Source organism: Chiloscyllium plagiosum, chromosome 15 (assembly GCF_004010195.1).
Source record: "Chiloscyllium plagiosum isolate BGI_BamShark_2017 chromosome 15, ASM401019v2, whole genome shotgun sequence".
Classification (NCBI taxonomy): domain Eukaryota; kingdom Metazoa; phylum Chordata; class Chondrichthyes; order Orectolobiformes; family Hemiscylliidae; genus Chiloscyllium; species Chiloscyllium plagiosum.
Genome location: NC_057724.1, coordinates 32,580,148 through 32,601,118, shown reverse-complemented (window position 1 = coordinate 32,601,118; position 20,971 = coordinate 32,580,148). Strand labels below are relative to the sequence as shown.

The window sequence follows — 20,971 nt, the reverse complement described above, 5'->3', positions numbered from 1 at the left end:
ACTAGAGGGAGAGAGAAATCATTATGAACATAATGGTTTGTCAGCATTAAGGTAACATGAGAAAAGAAGGCAGAGATTAGAGAAATTGGTGAGGAGAAAAAGATTTGATGAAAAAAATCTTGCTGCTTCAGTTTGTAAGAATTTTGCTATTCCACTGATATGCTTAGTGAACAAATTGAAGCATGTGTGGTTCATTTATCAGCCTTGCATAATGTTTTTATACATACAAAATAATGAATTTTTTTGCACTGAAAATATCAACAATATCTAGAAAAGCAATACAGAAAAAAGTCTTAATTGAATGTAAAGCCACCTACAAGAGTAAGTCGGGTTTATGTGTAAGTCTGTCATTGGACATTTAGACTATGGACTGGATCATTAAATTGTAAGGTATTATACAGTATTGTGCTTTTTTCTCACATTTTCCAACACTCCATGTTTCTACCATGTTGGAAATATGATCTCAAACCAATGAGACAGTGGGGAACCTCGGACCATTGAGACTGGCAGGATCAACAGTCTTTATTGAGTAATGAGATGTAAGGTTTCAGAGGAAGAATTTAGGATGAGTGAAATAGTGTCAAATCAGGTACAGGGTGTGGAAAAGAAAAGTTGGATTAAGACTGAGAAAAAAAAAAGAGTCAGAAATGTAGGGTAAAATAAAAATAATTTTGGCATTTCAATTAACAATTGACTTCATGAAATAATGAGATCTATTGTTTAAATTACTCCCTTTCTGGGTCATGAAAGTTAACTGACAACTATTAACAATCATCATTTGTCAAAGGACTAAATAATTAATTATCATTTTAATCATTACCATTTATTAACTTTGTGGTGAGTTGACTGAGAAATTAAATACAATTTGAACAAGTTCATAAAAATAACAGGCAGGCTAAGGGCAATATCTTTTTTGCGTGAAATCAAACAGCAATCAAACATGAATTGATCAGCAAGTTCTGGAGATTCATAACTCATACACCCATAAACCTGCTTACCCATTTAAACTTTACTAACATATACCATTAACATGGCATTATTTTTACAACAATATTTTAGAAACCAGTCAAAGTTGTACATTCATGGATGTGGGCAGCAGTGGAAAAACAAGTAAGTGAGAGAGCAACATTGATAATGGAAATGTGTTTTATTCTGAAAGCTTGTGAAATACATGATACTAAACCACAATGTGCTATATAATTAAATCAAAAAGTTTGGTTAAATTGAATGGGTCATGCAATGGTTTTAGTGGTAGCTAGGCGATCACCACAAAATGATTGCATTTGAGATTACTACGCATTGTCAGATTTGAAGAGGTATTGCTGTCATGGAAAAACTGCAGCACCCTAACTATATTTGAATACAGAAGAGGATAGAACAATGACACTGGTAGTAAAATAATCTCATTGCTTCTCTAAGTACACTACACGTTAAAATGAATAATGAAAATGAAATCCCTTCTTTTACTGGCTTCATTCTTCATGAAATAGATATTGCTGAATACAGAAATGGGCCAAACCACATTTACCTGCAGTTTATAATAAGTAGCTTCACAACTTAAACTTGTAAATATTTACAAATAATTCTCACAGACCCCCCAAAATAAGAACCCAGTTAGTGCTACTTGAAATTTTTAATCATCTCAGCATAACCTTGACCTTGTGTGTCTTGGGATATATTTACATTTTCCTGCAGCTAAGTGTTATGGGGCAGCATGGTGGCTCAGTGGTTAGCACTGTTGCCTCACATCACCAGGGACCGGATTCGATTCCACCCTCAGATGATTGTCTGCATGGAATTTGAACATTCCTCCCCACCCAATGTCGGTGTGAGTTTCCTTTGGGTGATTGGGTGAGAAGTGTAGGTTAGGTAAATTGGTCATGCTAAATTGCCCATAGTGTCCAGTGATGCGCAGGCTGGGTGGATTAGCCATGGAAAATGCAGGGTTAGAGGAATACCCTTTGGAGGGTCATTGTGGACTCGATGGGCTAAATGGCCAGCCTTCACACAGTAGGGATTCAATGATGAAGAGTTACTCGCAACATTTATGGCCAAGAGTTGTTTAGGGTTGATTTGACAGTTAAATTATATACATTCATTTGAGGGAAGATGTTTCAGGTGTACACTTTGTGCTGGTTTGAACAGCTATGAATATCAGCCAACAATCAACATATTTTTGCAAAATTCACTTTACTCAAAACATATCTAAAACTATAATTCTGAAACATTTCAGATTGGACACTATAGAAAATGCCATAAGATGTGACTCTTAGATTCCTCAATTCAATTGCATTCATATGGCATTTACAGCCCATTGAGTTCTTTAAGTTACCAGCCATTCAGTATGCAATGGCTGAAAGGCCTTTCCCCACAGCACACACCAATGCTAAACCTATCAAAAGTGAATTATTTAATGCTTCATTCTTGCAGAAGAGTTGAAATACTGTGATGCAAAAGCTTCCTATCTTTACGTCACTATTATTGTTTCTCTTATTCTGATTGGGAAGTTAAAAATAAAGTCAGTATAGTCTTACCAGACGATTGAGCTGCCTTGTCATTAGTGAGACATGGATAATAGTGATTTAACCTGAAGGTCACCACACATTAGGTGAGAGGAAATTTGAGGTGAGTCCTTCATTATTGGGAAATTATAGACCCATGAGATTGTCATGCAAATTGCTATGATCCAAATGCCTGTTATCCTAGACCAGTCAGATTCCAGACTGAAATCTGGTTAAATAGATCATATTTTGTCCATTTGGTTTTAACAAGGTGTTTTCTCATTTGAAACACATGGATATGATTTTACAGATTTGATTTTAACAACAAAAAAATGATATGCAGAAGAAATTATGACAAAGTAGAATAAACCAAATGATTTACTTATAATCATTTTAACATTTCAAAATATGTGGTAAAATATAGTACCATTAATCCCAAAAGTACATCTTAACATTAAGCACACCACAGAAATTTTTTCTCTCTATTACCCTCCCAGTCTTGAGTCCAAGAACCTCTTCCTGGAACCTTCATATAACAGATCTTAAACATTGTCAACATGGAATAACCCAAACATTTCTGGTTTTGAATTTTTAAACCCAACTCTTTACACTGAGATAATTTGTTTCTTAATCATTCCAATTAACGCCCTTTCTCAGTTTCAACTGATTCAACTTCAACTAAGACCCTACAAAATTGCCCAAACTAAAATGTAAAAAATACTTTTTCCCTCCAAGCTATGGGTTATTCCTTAATCAAAAAAAGTTCCCAACCTTCTAAATTGAAGTCTAATGCAAAACTGTTTACTGTATTTGCTTATAAAATTCTTCCAATGTAAATAAAACCTTTTACTCTCCAGGAAATCTTTCTCTCATGCAGCATTTGAAAATATATCACCATAGCTACCAAAAACTTACAAGTTAATCATTAAACTGTTTCAGACACACACAAAATCCATATGCAACTAGTTTAAATTCAAGCATCTGAACTCAAAAATAAATAATTTTAAAGTATTTATAAGTTACAAACTTTACATCATAACACAGAAAGTGCCTTTCGTACGAATTTGGAATCTGGATGACACATACCATGAAATTCTATCTAATAAAAGTGTAAAATGCAATGTTCTCATTAGACAATTTAATAAAAAGTTTTGCCTTAAAATTTTAACTTTAATTTTTTTCTATGTGAAGTAAATCATAGCTGTTTGATTGCTCTTTTCTCTGAATTGACCCTTCTCTATGTACCCTCAATCATCCTCTCCTAGTTAACGCGTCTCCTCTCTTCATTTTAGCAAACTATTTGGGATGCAATGGTTGTAAATTCAAATGTTCTTAACCAGTGAGCTGCCTGGGGACACTCTGCAGGTGACTGCAACTCAACCTTTGAATACAAATTACATCCTTTGTCCAATATCTGGTATATCTGTGGATTTGTCCATTATAGCACAATACATTCAGAAGATGACAGATTACAACTGGACCAGATAAACTTCAGATGTTCATCAGATGTTCAGCTAGATGTTCACCAGAAACTCTGTTTCCTCTCACAGGTGCGCATAGAAAATTCTATTTTATTATTTAAATAAGATGAGGAAAGTTAACCTTCTTTTAACATGAGTAAACTAGATTCTGGTAAATCTTTTCTAAACCCTCTCAAATTCAATAATGTCCTTCCTACAGCAGAGTGACCAGAACTGTGCACAGTACTCCAAATGTAGTCTCATCAATGTCCTGTACAACCTCAACATAACGTCCCAACTCCTGTACTCAAGGTCTGACCAATGAAAACAAATGTGCTAAATGCCTTTTTAACCAACCTGTCTACCTGTGATACAACTTCCAAAAGTGTAGGAGAAATAGATGTATCTTTGTTCACATTCCAATATGAGGAAATGCTCATTTTAAGCTGTACTGAGAAGCTGCACAGGAACAGGATACCAATTTGACTGTTTAATGAACCACGTGGAGTGAATAATGCCAGAATGTGATGCTAGCTCGCGATTTAATGGCCTCACTCAAATATCCATTACTCCTGAAGGCTACGCTGCAAACCCTATTGCTTTGTAGGGAGAAGTCTCTCACTGCCACGTACTCAGCACTCGGCTGAGGAATTTGGCATCAGGCTGATGGAGAGATCCCCTCCCTATAGTAGTCCATTCCCACCCTGCTGACCTATCTCTCTGCATCTAGCATTGATTCTCTGGCCAGGCCTCGTAGCATTAAATGCTGCAGCTCAGAATCTGCCTTATGATGTTCATTAGTACAGGAGCTGTCATCAGTTCTTCACTTGCTGCTGATTGCATAAGACTGCGGTTAGGTGGCAATTTTAAGTCAATGTTAAAAGTTGTTGGGCAAAGACTGGGCATGAGGAGGCATGAGGAGATGGGGGAAGGGTTGTGCAAGGGAATGATCTTATGAAGATGTGGGTGTACTGTATCTAATTAAGAGAGTTAAAATCAACAGAAGTACCTAACAGAACCAAGTGTTCTGAAAAGAAATATAATATAAAATTTGGTCGAACAACTCGATTAGCTGGTTGCCTGGAAACAACAAAATAGATTTGAATTAGGCCAATTAGTTTAAATTATACCCCGGAAAATACCAAACTCCAATCCAGTTTGAATTTAGTATATTGACAGTCTTAAAAGCCAATGACACAATCTGATGCTTTGGGGAGTATAAGACTGTGGAAAATTGAACAGTTGGGAGGAGAACTGCCAAGCCACCAGCATGTAAAAAGACAGCCCAAAAAATAGCTCTCTCAAAAGGTACCTTTATCAATCAGTAACCTATGAAGCAGAAATCTCTAAGAAGAGGAAAAGAAGACCAGAATTCAGAGAAAACAAAAGCTACCTGGTTTTGAGTTAAGAAGTTTTGTTTTGTAAATCGTAATTGGGAGTTTTACAGAAGGGAAGGTAACAAATAGGATAGAGTAAGGAATTGTAAATAGTTGTTATTTAATTATTCTCTGTTATACTTTAAGAAATAAAGTTGTAAAATTTTACTTTAACTAGTTCTTGGTCTACCGAATTTCCACAGATAACTGCATGGGATAAATCTTCTCTGTATTGCTGGTTTTAAATTAAGCAGGAGGGTTTACCCAATGTCATAACAGTTTAGGGGCTCGTCTTTAGGGTTTGAACTGGTTTAGACAGATATGAATAGATTTGGGGGTATGAAAAATCACGGCACATCTAAACACTTGCAGGTTAGTGTCCTAGATCTTTAAGTAAAACGTAGATGACACAATTTATTTAATTTTGATGATTTGTGGTTAATAAAATTAAAAGTGAGAAAAATGGCTCTTAAAATTGCTAGAGATTCTGGGATTTGAAGATGATTCTCAAATTGCCAAGAAAGTTTAGAAGGAAAGAAAAGGCCATACTTTTAGATTTAGCAAATATGTTAGATTTGGATTTAATTAAGAACAAAAGCTGAAAAAGTAAGGGAATTATTCAAACACTTAGGTGTGTCAGAGAAACAGACAAGTGCAGTAGAGGCAGAAAAACTTAAATTACAATTGAGGAAAATGGAGTTAGAAGATAAACAAAGTGAGAGAGAGGAAAAAGAGAGCAAGAGAAGGTTCTTAGCTGAGCAAAGAGAGAGAAGAAAGGGAGAGACAAAAAGAGAGAGAATTTGAACTTGAGAAGTTGCGACTGAGTTAGCATAGTCAAGTTAATAGGATGGAGATTAAAAGAGAAGGTTGTGACATACAAATATGTCAAAACTCTGCCAATTTTGATGAGAAAGATGTTGAAGCCTTCTTTATTTTATTTGAAAAATTGGCTAGGCAGATGGAGTAGTCCGAGGATTTATAGGCAATGCTAGTTCAGATTAAACTGGTAGGCAGAGCTAGTGAGGGATTTGCTGCGCTATCAGATGAGGGGTCAAGAGATTATGAAGAGGTTAAATAGGCTAATTTAAATGCTTATGAATTGGTACCAGAAGCATATAGGCAATGGTTCAGAAACACAAAGAAGGAACCAGGTCAGACTTATGTTGAGTTTGAAACAATGAAACAGTCATTTTGAACGAAGATAAGAAAATTTTGCTTTGTGCTGTGACTTATGATATTGGGATGTGGTTACCACACAGTCTGGGAAATTGAAGATTTGAAAATAGATAAGAATTTTGAGACTCTAAAAGAGATTATTCTGCTGGAGTAGTTTAAAAACTCACTTCCAGAGTTGGTAAGAATTCACATGGAGGAACAGAAAGTTCAGGAAGTGAGAAGGGCAGCAGAAGTAGCAGATGAGTACATGTTGGTGCTGAAGACAAGCTTCTGGTCAGACTTTCGTCCTGTGAGAGATAGAAGTTGGGAGAAAGGGAGATCCCATTCTATTAAACCAAGAGTAGAGTGCACTAGTAAGAATTTGCCACATGTTAAAGAAACCCAAGAGGGCAGACAGGAGGTGAAAGGCCTCCGGTGTTTTCACTATAATGGAGTGGGACACAGAAAATTTCAGAAGGGCACTGAGAAAAGGTGTTTTCACTGCCAGTAGTTGGGACGTGCAAAGACACAGTGCTGGTTGTTAAAGAATGGCGCTGTGGGAAAAGATGTGGTAAAAGAAGCTAAGCCAGTGGCATTAGTGAAGGTAGTAGAGGAGACCCCAAGAAGTGCCAAGGAACTGCAGGAGAGTGCACAGCCTAGACAGGGGCTGGATATAGAGTTAGTACCTGATCTCTACAAAGAATTTCACTTCTTTGGGTAAAGTTTACTCAGAAAGAACAGAGGCAGAAGGACAAAAAGTTATAATTTTGAGAGATACAGGATCTAACCAGTCGCTGATAGTAAGGGATGAGTGAATATGCACTCTTTCTGATTTGTTATCCAAGAGTGTGGTAATTTGTGGAATAGATGGACAGAAATTTAGTGTTCCCCTATTTAAGATCAGGTTTGAATGCCAACTTAAGACTGGGGGAGTAACAATGGGAGTGATTGATAGTGTCAGTTCCAGGAATTCCGCTTGTTCTTGGGAATGAGTTGGCAGGATCCAAGGTGGGAGTGACACCCCTTACTGTGGAGAAGCCCAAGGAAGAACAAGAAACAGAGGAGTTAAAACAGAAATATCCTGGTATTTTCCCAGGCTATGTGGTAACCAGATCCCACTATCAGAAGTCACAGCACGAAGTGAAAAGTAAAGAGAAAGATGAAGGAGTTGAGGTTCGATAAGCGGTTACCCTGTTTGACAGAATGGTGCAGGAAAGACCTGAACAGGCAGAGAATCAGACAGAAGCATTTACTCCTGAAAGACTAAGTGACCTGCAACAGCAAAACAAGGCAATAAAAGATATATATGTGGATACATACTCTGAAAAGGAGGCAGAAAATATTCTGGAGGGTTATTATCTGAAAGATAGAATCCTAAGGCGAAAATGGAGACCACAGCAGGTTAGTGCAGAGGGGAAATGAGCTGAAGTGTATCAGGTTGTGTTGCCGGTAGCGTACAGACAGGAGGTCGCTATGGGTAGCACATGAACTACCTGTAGGAGGTCACCTAGGGGTATGAAAGACTCAGGTTAATGGACAAAAACATTTTATTGGCCTGGAATGCATAAGGATATAGTTAACTTTTGCCACACGTGTCATCCATGCCAAATGGTAGGTAAGCCACAAGCGGCAATAAAACCAGCCCCTTTGTTGCCAATTCCCACATGTGAAGTACCTTTCATGCGGGTTATAATTGATTGTGTAGGTCCCCTCCTGAGAACTAAAAGTGGGAGCCAGCATTTGTTAACCATAATGGACGTGTCTACCAGATTTCTGGAGACAATTCCATTATGGAGTATCAAGGCAAAAAGGGTAGTGGAGGAGTTAGTAGCTTTCTTTACACAGTATGGGTTATCAGAGAGATTCAGTTGGACCAAGGGTCAAATTTTACTGCTCGTCTGTTTAAGGATATTATGGAGGCTTAAGTATACAACACTTTAAATCCAATGCATATCATCCTGAATCCCAGGGAGCTTTAGAAAGTGACATCAGACCTGAAGACCATGTTGAGAGCATACTGTCAGGATTACCTGAATGATTGGGATAAAAGTATCCTATTCGTATTGTTTGCCATTAGAGAAATGCAAAAATGAATCTACTCAGTTTACTCCCTTTGAGTTAATATTCAGTCATGAAGTGAGAGGCCCTTGGAAATTCATTAAAGAAAAATTACAGGACCAAAGTCGGAAATCTCACACTTGAATTATGTATTGGAGGTGAAGGAGAGATTAAAGTGAGTAGGTGATTTAGCTAAACAGCAGCTAAAGAGGGCACAGTGTAGAATGAAGCAGTTGGCAGATAAAAGCTCTGAGACTCAAAGGTTTTCCCGAGGGGATGATGTGTTAGATCCCTTCAATGCCAGGTTTAGTGGTCCCTATCAAATTTACGAAAAGGTTGAGTCAAGTGAACTGTCCAGTAAAGATGCCAGATAGAAAGAAAAGGTATCGAGTATGTCATGTGAACATGTTGAAACAGTTATACTAGAGAGAAAGAACTGAAGAAACTGGTGTTAGTTATTGCCCTGCAGAGTGAGGAATCAAATCCAGATGATACAAATTTTGATGTGCCTCGAAGTGGATTAAAAAATGAAGAAGTCCTTGAGGAGTGCGGTAGGTTAGTAAGCTATCTGTTCAAAGTTTGTGAGAAGATTTGTAGCTCGGGTGCTCGTTGTAGTGGTTCTGTTCGCCGAGCTGAGAATTTGTGTTGCAGACGTTTCGTCCCCTGTCTAGGTGACATCCTCAGTGCTTGGGAGCCTCCTGTGAAGCGCTTCTGTGATGTTTCCTCCAGCATTTATAGTGATTTGTCTCTGCCGCTTCCGGTTGCCAGTTCCAGCTGTCCGCTGCAGTGGCCGGTATATTGGGTCCAGGTCGATGTGCTTATTGATTGAATCTGTGGATGAGTGCCATGCCTCTCGGAATTCCCTAGCTATTCTCTGTTTGGCTTGTCCTATAATAGTAGTGTTGTCCCAGTCGAACTCATGTTGCTTGTCATCTGAGTGTGTGACTACTAAGGATAGCTTGTTGTGTCATTTCGTGGCTAATTGGTGTTCATGGATGCTGATCATTAGCTGTCTTCCTGTTTGACCTATGTAGTATTTTCTGCAGTCTTTGCATGTGATTTTGTACACTACATTGGTTTTGCTCATGCTGGGTATCGGGTCCTACGTCCTGGTGAGTTGTTGTCTGAGAGTGGCTGTTGGTTTGTGTGCTGTTATGAGTCCTTTGTAATCATTAAAAATACAGAAATAGAGAATACACACCGGATGATCAACGCCACACTCACAGGAATCCGATTCACTAGAGAGGAAGAAAAGGACAACCAACTCCCATTCCTAGATGTGATGGTACAGAGAACACCGAATGGAGAATTCCCTTAGGCATCTGTTGATGAAATTGCGCGGGTATCCCTTTTTGGTGAATACATTGTATAGGTGTTCTTCTTCCTCTTTTTGCAGTTCTGGTGTACTGCAGTGTGTTGTGGCCCTTTTGAACAGTGTCTTGATGCAACTTCTTTTGTGTATGTTGGGGTGGTTGCTTTCGTAGTTCAGGACTTGGTCTGTGTGTGTGGCTTTCCTGTATACCTTTGTGGTGAATTGTCCGTTTGGTGTTCTCTGTACCATCTTGTCTAGGAATGGGAGTTGGTTGTCCTTTTCTTCCTCTCTAGTGAATCGGATTTCTGTGAGTGTGGCGTTGATGATCCGGTATGTGTCCTCTATTTGTGTGTTTTTACTGATTACAAAGATGTCATCCACATATCTGACCCAGATATGTGGATGACACATATCTGGGTCAAACCTGGTTATCTGTCTGTTTTTTTTGTAGGTTCCTCAGTGTGTTGTTTATCCTATTGGTGAGCTGTGGGATGGGGTCAAACTCCCTCTTTTGGTAGGTGTTGGTATCTGCAAGTAGTTGTTGCACTTTTTGGATGTAGTCTGCTTTGTCCAGGATGACCGTCATTCTGCCTTTGTCTGCTGGTAGTATGAATATGTTCTATTCGTTTCTTAGTGATTTTAGTGCTTCCCTCTCCTTGGTGTTGAGGTTATGTGTTTGTCTTTTCCTTGTTATCAAAGGTACGATACTTTGTCTCACTATTTGTTGTGTCTCTTCTGTCAGTCCATTGATCCTGAGTGTGCATTCTAGTGCTGCTAGGAAGTCTGCTGTCTTGGCGTCTCTGTGGTTGTAGTTGAGTCCTTTGGCCAGTATTGTTCTTTCCGTGTCTGTGAGCTGTCTGTGGGAGAGGTTTCTAACCCAGGTGTGTGTTGTGGTGTCCTCTCTGAAGTGTGTTAGTTTGGCAAACAGAACCACAACAACGAGCACCCGAGCTACAAATCTTCTCACAAACTTTGAACACCTACGGGCGAGAGACACCAAGACAAGCCAGGAAATGGGAAACCTGTGCTAATCGCCTAAGCGCCACAAACGAACAACTCCGGTTCCTGCATGAATGCCAAAAGAATCGAATCCTTCCACCATGTGTTAGATACCGACCACCAGTCAACAACCCACAAGCCAGGGACACAGCCAGACAGAACGGATTTAGGATGATCCAGGTAATGATTACAGACACTCACAATAGACTTCACAAATACAGACAAGAAATTGTGCGCCAAAAATCGTTAATTTCAAAAACCACCAATCAGGAATGGACCTGGACCACAGCAAAAAGAGGAAGAAGAACACCTATGCAATGTATTTGCCAAAACGGATACCCGCGCAATTTCATAACAGATGCCTATGGGAAAGACAACGGAACGAGGACATGCCACAACCCAAAGCATTAGCCACACTACCATACATCAAGAGCATTTCTGAACTGACAGCCAGACTACTGCAACCACTAGGACTCATAACAGCACACAAACCAACAGTCACTCTCAGACAACAACTCACCAGGACGTAGGACCCGATACCCAGCATGAGCAAAACCAATGTAGTGTACAAAATCCCATGCAAGGACTGCAGAAAACACTACATAGGACAAACAGGAAGACAGCTAATGATCAGCATCCATGAACATCAACTAGCCACGAAACGACACGACGAGCTATCCTTAGTAGCCACACACTCAGATGACAAGCAACATGAGTTTGACTGGGACAACACTACTATTACAGGACAAGCCAAACAGAGAATAGCCAGGGAATTTCTCGAGGCATGGCATTCATCCACAGATTCAATCAATAAGCACATTGACCTGGACCTAAAATACCTGCCACTGCAGTGGACAGCTGGAACAGACAACCGGAAGCAGCAGATACAAATCACTATAAATGCCGGAGGAAACATCACAGAAGCGCTTCACAGGAGTCTCCCAAGCACTGAGGATGTCACCTAGACAGGGGACGAAACGTCTGCAACACAAATTCCCAGCTCGGTGAACAGAACCACAACAAGCTATCTGTCTCAGGAGCATAGGACACAGTTGAAAGATTTGTTACTGCAGTATAAGGACATATGTAAGAGTCAGATGTGGAGGACTAATGCTATTGTGCATGAAGTAGACGTAGAGAATACTGCTCCGATAAGCCAACACCCCTATCAGCTTAATCCTTTCAAAGCCAGACAGGTCCAGAAGGAGGTGTTGCCCATGCTCGACGAGGACATCATCGAACCAAGTCAGAATGAGTGGAGTTCGCTGATCATCTTCGTTCCCAAACCGGAAGGGATTCAACGATTTTGCGCGGATTATTGGAAGGTCAATGCCGTTATAAAATCGGACTCATATCCAATTCCTAGATTGGAGAACTGTATCAAGAAAGTCAGACAAGCCAGCTACATCACCAAGTTGGACTTACTGCGTGATTACTGGCAGGTACCTTTATCAGAGAAGGCTGAAGAAATTTCTGCATTTGTTACCCAAAATGGGCTGTATCAGTTTAAAGTGATGCAATTTGCAATGAAGAATGCACCCATTACATTCCAAAGGCTCTTGAACAGAGCTGTGGCTGTGTTAACAAACTGTGCAGTATATTTGGACAATGTAGTGACCTTCAGTAAATCCTGAAAAGACCCCATGATACAGTTGGCAGAGCTCTTTTAATGACCACAAGAAGCAAAACTGGTGATAAACTTAAATAAAACTGAATTAGCAAAAGCAGAAGTGACGTTCTTAGGACATAACATCGGTCATGGGAGGTTGTGCCCATGGAACGCAAAGACTAAGGCCATCACGGAATTCACATGACCAACCTTGAAGAAAGAGGTGCTTTGATTCTTGGGACTCAGTGGATTCTATCTGAAGTTTGTTCCAAACCTCAGCAGTGTAGTGGCACCGTTAACCGATTTACTGAAGCAGAACACAAAGTTTTGGTGGACAGAACCATGTCAGGAGGCAGTCGACCATTTGAAATCAATATTAACCACAAACCAGTTTTAGCTATACCAAACTTCTCAAAATCTTTTAAAGTCGCCATCGATACTAGTGACAAAGGAATTGGAGCTGTACTCCTACAGGAAGATGAGGATGGGATTGAACTGCCAGTTGGTTACTTTTTTGAAGAAGATTAACATCCACCAGAGGAAATACTCCACAATCGAAAAAGAACTATTGAGTTTGGTACTGGTCTTACAACATTTTAATGTGTATGTCATGAACAATGTGTCAGAGACGGTAATATACTGCTTACATTCTTAGAATGCTTTAGACAAGAACATGAGATTATTTTGTTGGAATCTTATGTTACAGACTCTTAATTTAAAAATCATACATGTTGCAGGTCGGAAAAATGTAATCACATATGCGTTATCGTGGATTTAACTGGTAGATGTTAGATGAAATTTGTCTTTATTTAATGTTATATATATCTGGGTATAATGGAAGAATTTAAGGCGAACTTTTATTAAAGTTATCTGTATGTTCGGGTAATGTGTTTAAAACTTAGAAAAAAATTAAGTCATCTTTTCATTATGATGGTTCATTTTTTTCTAAAGGGGGGTGGTGTTATGAAGATGTGAGTGTATTGTACCTTTTGAGAGTTAAAAGCTAGCAAAACTACCTGACAGAACCAAATGTTCTGTAAAGAAATATAATGTAACATTTGGTCGAACAACTTGATTAGCTGGTTGCCTGGAAATGACAAAATAGCTTTGAATTAGGCCAATTAGTTTAAATTATACCCTGGAAAATACCAAATTCCAATCCAGTTTGAATTTTGTATATTGACAGTCTTAAAAGCTAATGACACAATCCGATGCTTTTGAGTATATGACCGGGGGGACATTGAACAGTTGAGAGGAGAACTGTGAAGCCCCGGCATGTAACATGACTGCCCGAAAAATAGCTCTCTTAAAAGGTACCTTTATCATTCAGTAACCCGTGAAGCAGAAATCCCTAAGAAGAAGAAAAGAAGACTAGAATTCAGACAAAACAAAAGCTACCTGGTTTTGAGATAAGAAGTTTTGTTTTGTAAATCATAATTGGGAGTTTTATCGGACTAGTATTATAGAAGGGAAGGTAACAACTAGGTTAAAGGAAGAACTTGTAAATAGTTGTTAGTTAATTATTCTGTTATACTTTAAGAAATAAAGTTGTTAATTTTTACATTAACTAGTTCTTGGCCTGTCGAATTTTCACAGATTACTGCACGGGATAGATCCCTTCTGTGTGGCCGGTTTTAAATTTAAGCAGGAGGGTTTACCCCATGTCATAACAATGACAAGGTGTGACGATACCCAAATTCTTTTAATCAGATACACCTTGTATTTCATAGCCAAAGTGTTAATCGAAGAGCTTCAACCTCATTTTGAATAGAGCAATACAAATAAATAACAGCTCTTCGGAGTGCACTAAAATTGTTTTCTCTGGTGCAATTCAGATCCATGTGTCAGTGATTTTGAGAGCTGGCCCTAAATGTCCAAAAGGATATCCATGATGTGAAACGTGCTAAAAAGCATATAGTGAGGCCATTATGTGCTGCAGAATGTGACTACCAGAGCCACTGAGCAGGTCAGTGTGTGAAGCTGATTTGGTGCCATTTGGGAGCTCATGCTTCAGTGAAACAATGGCCTCCCATACTGTGGGTCCTCCACTGGTGAACCAGAAACAAAACACTCAGATCCAAAGATCATAGTCAGAATTTGCTCACCTGGAGAGAAAACAAAAAATGCTGAAGATCACAGTGAGTCAGACAGCATCCATGGAGAGAGAGCAAGCTAGTTGATGCTTCATCAGAGCTGAAGTGAAGTGTGGCGGGGACAGCATTTATGCTATAGTTTTGGGGTGGGGGGAGGGGAAAGATTTGGGGTAGGGGGTGTTGGGTGTTGGTGGAGAAAAGATTTTGATAGTTGAAAACTGCCTTTGCTGACCTGGAGCTCTGACAGAATGCTAAGAGCTGCATGACCCATTTAAATTCTTACAAGTAGGTTGTCCACCGAGGCTGGATTCATGTTTTGGAAAACACAGTGAAAAGGTGGGGCCAATTACATAAAATCCAGAGAATTAAACAAGTATACCAAATCACCACCCATCTACCACTGCCGTCCCTACCCCCCACCCCCACCCCCTCCCCCTCCCCAACCCAGTGTCACAGGTCTCTCAGGTGCAGTAAATAAACAACTTCCCATTTTTTCTCCCAGATTTGCGTTCAGCAGTCGGCATTTCCTTGGAGTAAAGCATGTCAGGGATCATGAGCAGAGGGCATGTAGAGCAGCTCAATTGCTAGAAGAGTGAGAAGGAAGAGCAGAGAGTGCCACAAATGGATGTTCATGGAGCAATTTGTCGAATTTAATATCAGATGAGAAAAAAGGGAATTTGTGCTTGGAAGCAGAGGATATGGACAAGATCCCAAATGAGTACTTTGAATCAGTATTCACTCAGGAGAAAGATATAAAAGATAGTGAGATTAGTGTGATGCACGCTAACATGCTAGGGTATTTTGAGATCAAGAAAATGATGGTGTTGAGTTTCTTGAAGACAATTAATAAATCCCCAGGACCCAATGGTAACTATCCCAGTTTGAGAGACAAGAGGGGACACTGCTGGGACTTTGACCAGGATTGTTGTATCCTCACTAGCCACTGGAGAGGTTCCGGAGGACTGGCGAGTAGTTTGTGTTGTTCCTCTGTTCAAGAAGGGAAGTAGGGATATTCCAAGAAACTATAGACTGGTAAGTCTCACATCAGTGGTTGGGAAGCTATTGGAGAGAACACTTCGGGATAGAATTTACACACATTTGGAAAAGCATGGCTTTGTGTAGGGCAGGTCATGTATACTTTTTGATTGAATTTTTGAAGGAGGTGATGAAGTGATTGATCAGGGTAGAGCAGTGAATGTTTTCGACATGGATTTTAGTAAGGTTTTTGACAAGGTCCCTCAGGGTAGATTATTCCAGAAGATTAAGATGCATAGGATCCATGGTGATTTGACTGCTTAGATTCAAATTGACTTGCCCTGAGAATGCAGGAGGTAGTGGTGGAAGGAGAATTTTCAGGCTGGACATCTGTGACGAGTGGCATTCCACATGGATCAGTACTGGGACCTCTGCTATTTGTAATGTATATAAATGACTTGGATGAAAATGTAGATGGGTGGGTTAGTAAGTTTGCAGATGATACAAAGATTGATGGAGTCACGGAAATTGTAGAAGGTCGGCAAAGAATACAGCGGGATATAGATCAGTTGCAGATATAGGCAAAGAAATGGCAGATGGAGTTTAATTCAGTTAAGTGTGGGGAAATCATGTCTCACAAACTTGATTGAGTTTTTTAAAGAAGTAACAAAGAGGATTGATGAAGACAAAGCAGTAGATGTGATCTATATGGACTTCAATAAGGCGTTCAACAAGGTTCCCCGTGGGAGACTGGATCGCAAAGTTAGATCTCATAGAATACAGGGAGAACTAGCCATTTGGATACAGAATTGGCTCCAAAGGTAGAAGACAGAGGGTGGTGGTGGAGGGTTGTTTTTCAGACTGGAGGCCTGTGACCAGTGGAGTGCCACGAGAATCGGTGCTGAGTCCACTACTTTTCGTTCATTTATATAAATGATTTGGATGTGAGCATAAGAGGTGTATTTAGTATGTTTGCAGATCACATCAAAATTGGAGGTGTAGTGGACAGTGAAGAGGGTTACCTCAGATTACAACAGGATCTAGATCAGATGGGCCAAAGGGCTGAGGAGTGACAGATGGAGTTTAATTTAGATAAATGTGAGGTGCTGCATTTTGGGAAAGCAAATCTTAGCAGGGTATACACTTAATGGTAAGGTCCTAGGGAGTGTTGCTGATCAAAGAGACCTTGAAGTGCAGGTTCAAATCTCCTTGAAAGTGGAGTCGCAGGTAGATAAGGATAGTGAAGAAGGCGCTTGGTATGCTTTCCTTTATGGATCAGAATATTGAGTACAGAAGTTGGAAGGTCATGTTGAGGCTATACAGAACATTGGTTAGGCCACTGTTGGAATATTGCATGCAGTTCTGGTCTCCTTCCTATCGGAAAGATGTTGCGAAACTTGAAAGGGTTCAGAAAAGATTTGCAAGCATGTTGCCAGGGTTGGAGGATTTGAGCTATAGGGAGAGGCTGGACAGGCTGGGGCTGTTTTTCAAAATTTTACTTGCACATCCACGAATATCATTTATTGTATCCTTTGCTCCCGATGCAGTCTCCTCTACGTTGGGGAGACAGGGATCCTCCTAGCAGAGCGCTTTAGGGAACATCTCCGGGAATCAACCAAACTGCCCCGTGGCCCAACATTTCAACTCCCCCTCCCACTCTGCCGAGGACATGGAGGTCCTGGGCCTCCTTCACCGCCGCTCCCTCACCACCAGACGCCTGGAGGAAGAACGCCTCATCTTCTGCCTCAGAACACTTCAATCCCAGGGCATCAATGTGGACTTCAACAGTTTCCTCATTTTCCCCTTCCCCCACCTAGTTCTAAACTTCCAGCTCAGCACTGTCCCCATGACTTGTCCAGACTTGTCCGACCTGCCTATTTCCTTTTCCACCTATCCACTCCACCCTCTCCTCCCTGACCTTTCACCTTCATCTCCTCCCCCACTCAACCATTGTACTCTATGCTACTTTCTCCCCACCCCCACCCTCCTCTAGCTTATCTCTCCACACTCCAGGCTTACTGCCTTTATTCCTAATGAAGGGCTTTTGCCCGAAACGTCGATTTCGAAGCTCCTTGGATGCTGTCTGAACTGCTGTGCTCTTAAAGCACCACTAATCCAGAATGGGGCTGTTTTCCATGGAGCGTCGGAGGCTGAGGGGTTGACCTTATTGAGGTTTATAAAATCATGAGAGGCATGGATAGGATAAATAGACAAAGTCTCTTCTCTGGGGTGGAGGAGTTCAGAACTAGAGGGCATAGGTTTAGGGTGAGAGGGGAAAGATATAAGGGAGACCTAAGGGGCAACTTTTTCATGCAGAGGGTGGTACATGCATGGAATGAGCTGCCAGAGGAAGTGGTGGAGGCTGGTATAATTGCAAATTTAAAAGGCATCTGGATGGGTATATGAATAGAAAGGGGTTGGGTGAATATGGATCGGGTGCTGGCAGGTGGGATTAGGTTGGATTGAGATATCTGGTTGGCATGGATGAGTTAGACTGAAGGGTCTGTTTCCGTGCTGTACACCTCTATGATGCTATGTCTCTATAAGTGTGAGGTGCTGCACGTTGGAGGTTAAAATGTTAAGGAAAAGTATACGGTTAATGGCAAGATTCTGAACAGCATTGTTGTACAGAGTACATACTTCCCTGACAGTGGCCACAGGCCACAAGTCGATAGAATGGTACAAAAGGTATATGACATGCTTAGAGGAGAAAGTGAGGTCTGCAGATGCTGGAGATCAGAGCTGGAAATGGGCCTTCCTGAAGAAGGGCTTATGCCCGAAACGTCGACTCTCCTAATCCCTGGATGCTGCCTGACCTGCTGCGCTTTTCCAGCAACACATTTCCAGATATGACATGCTTACCTTTATTGGTTGGGGAATTGAGTACAAGAGTCAGGATATCATGTTGCAGCTTTATCGGACTTTTGTTAGGCCAGACTTGCAATATGGCAACCAGAATTGAACAAAATACTCTAAGAAGGATACAAAGGCTATGGAGAGGTTTACCAGGATGCTGCCTGGATGAGAGAGTATGAACTGTAAGGAGAGGCTAGAAAAACTCAGGTTGTTTCCTCTTGAGCAACAGAGGTTGAGGGGAGACTTGGCAGAAGTCTAAAAAACTATGAGATGCATAGATAGGGTTGACGTTCAAAATCTTTTTCCCAAGAGTTGAAATGTCTAATACTGGACGAATGCATTTAAAGTGAGAGGAGGTAAATTTTTAAACAGAGAGTGGTAGGAGTCTGGAATGTGCTGCTAGAGGTGGTGGAGGAGGCAGAAATAGTACGGGTGTTTAGGGGACTTTTGGATTAGCATGTGAATCTGCAAGGAATGGAGGGATATGGACCAAGGGTAGGCAGAAGGGATTAGTTTAGTTTGAGTCGTATTTGGGACAACATTATGGGCCAAAGGACCTGCTCCTGTGCTGTACAGTTTTATGCTCTATTTTCTAACTGTGAATTTGAACAGGGCTTGAAAACGTGCATGTGGTTTATTCTGCAGGATTACCCAAAACCCATTCCTGCTGATAATAGATAGCAGGGTAATGTTCAGATTTGAATGATAGTTGCACGTAGTGAGGATTAAAACTGCTTTTGACTGGCTGCTACCTAAGTAAGAGGTAATTCTGCATTTCTCATTGTCATTCTAAAAGCCATTCTGCATTTCTCATTGAAATGTTATGGTTAGTATCTGCAGCCATAATGGCAACAGTCTGTGCCTGTGGAGCAGAATGCATTCACGTGCTTATACGAGTCCTCTGCGGTCAATCTCATCATCATCCAGCCTGTTCGCAACTGTGTAAATCATAGCCCTTTCCCTGGCTGCAGATCACGTGACTGGTGTCTCTCCATTCTGCGATGCCAGCCATTAGATTACATGTAATATGATAATCTGACCTGGTGGCTGCATGTGATAAACTGAAATATTTTTGTTTCTTCATCCTCAGCATCTTGTATGCCTTCCAGTGGTTATTCTTCCCCTATAGCAAACCAGGTGGCAGTTCTTGGTTATCTGGTAGGAGAAATTCCAAAGGGTACGCTTGTAAGTGACCTGATGGGCAGTAAGTGAGAGACAGACAGTTATGCTATCTGCAGTTTATGAAGTAGAAAGATTGTGGGTCGAAGGGGTACTGTGACAGAAGAAGGAGGATTAAGTATGAGGATGCCGCCATCATTTTCTGTAGCTTCAGCCCTTCTGCATTGATAGCAGCTCCAATAGCAGTGAATACTATCTCCTCTACCTTGGTTTGTGTGTCTGTCCTGTGCTGGCTAGCTCCTGTTGTCTCTGGACGCAGTCTGCCACCTTGTGGTGAGACCAAGTGGTACTATCTGTCCAAATGAGATATCAGTTATTTATAGAATAATAGAACTACTATAGTGTGGAAACAGGTCATTCAGCTCATCGAATCCATACCAACTCTCAGAAAGGCATCCTACCTAAATGTACCCCCCTAACCTTTAACCCCATGGCCAAACCACCGAACCTGTACATCTTTGGACTGTGGGAGCAAACTGGAACATCCAGAGGAAACCCACCCAGATACGATTATTGAATAGCCAGCAGCATGCAGCTTGAATTGTGGCTGTGACACTGGTAACTGTATTAAGTGGGAGACCATGAGTCACAGCTTTGAATATTAGACAGGAGTCACAATTGACAGAAATTGTTGGTAAGTGAATAATGGGGCTGCACTGAGCAATGTCTGAGGCTAAGTCGCAGCTGGTGAGATAAAATGTATTTACCGACCTTGAGCACTCTCATGAGTTTTTGAACCATCTTGTAGCATTCCATCCAAACCCTTAAGCCACACTGCTTGTTTCAACATTGATGGTGTAGGGCTTCTTGGTCTTCTATGGAAACAATAGTTGTCTTTTCATTTGGCCTATAGTTTTATAGGTGATGAAGCAGCAGCACTCCAAAAGCTTGTGATTCCAGATAAACCTGTTGGACTCTCACCTGGTGTCATGTGACTTGTGATTTTGTCCACTCTAGCACCTCGGGGTGGCTCAGTGGTTAGCACTGCTGCCTCACAGCACCAGGATCCCAGGTTTGATTCTGGCCTCGGGCGACTGTCTATGTGGGGTTTGCACATTCTCCCCGTGTCTGCGTGGGTTTCCTCCAGGTGCTCTGGTTTCCTCCCACAGTCCAAAAATGTGCAGGTTAGGTGAATTGGCCATGCTAAATTGCCCATAGTGTTAGGTGCTTTAGTCAGAGGGAAATGGGTCTGGGTGGGTTACTCTTTGGAGGGTCGATGTGGACTGGTTGGGCTGAAGGGCCTGTTTCCATTGTAGGGAATCTAATCTAATCTCCACATCATGTCTAACGGAGTCCACCACTCACTGTAGAATGCAATATTTCAAAGTTTGGGTGAAGATTTGTAGCTCGGGTGCTCGTTGTTGTGGTTCTGTTCGCCGAGCTGGAAGTTTTTGTGCT

At 40.9% G+C, this 20,971-nt stretch overlaps 1 protein-coding gene across 1 annotated transcript in view; it reads left to right on the top strand.

Moving 5' to 3' along the window:
* The first annotated feature begins 15,261 nt into the window (after positions 1-15,261).
* LOC122557547 (lectin-like) overlaps positions 15,262-20,971 on the top strand; it is a 29,566-nt gene continuing 23,856 nt past the window's right edge. Inside the window, exon 1 of the mRNA XM_043705294.1 lies at positions 15,262-15,359. Within this exon, the coding sequence (XP_043561229.1) occupies positions 15,262-15,359 (98 nt within the window). The remainder of the gene's footprint in view (positions 15,360-20,971) is intronic.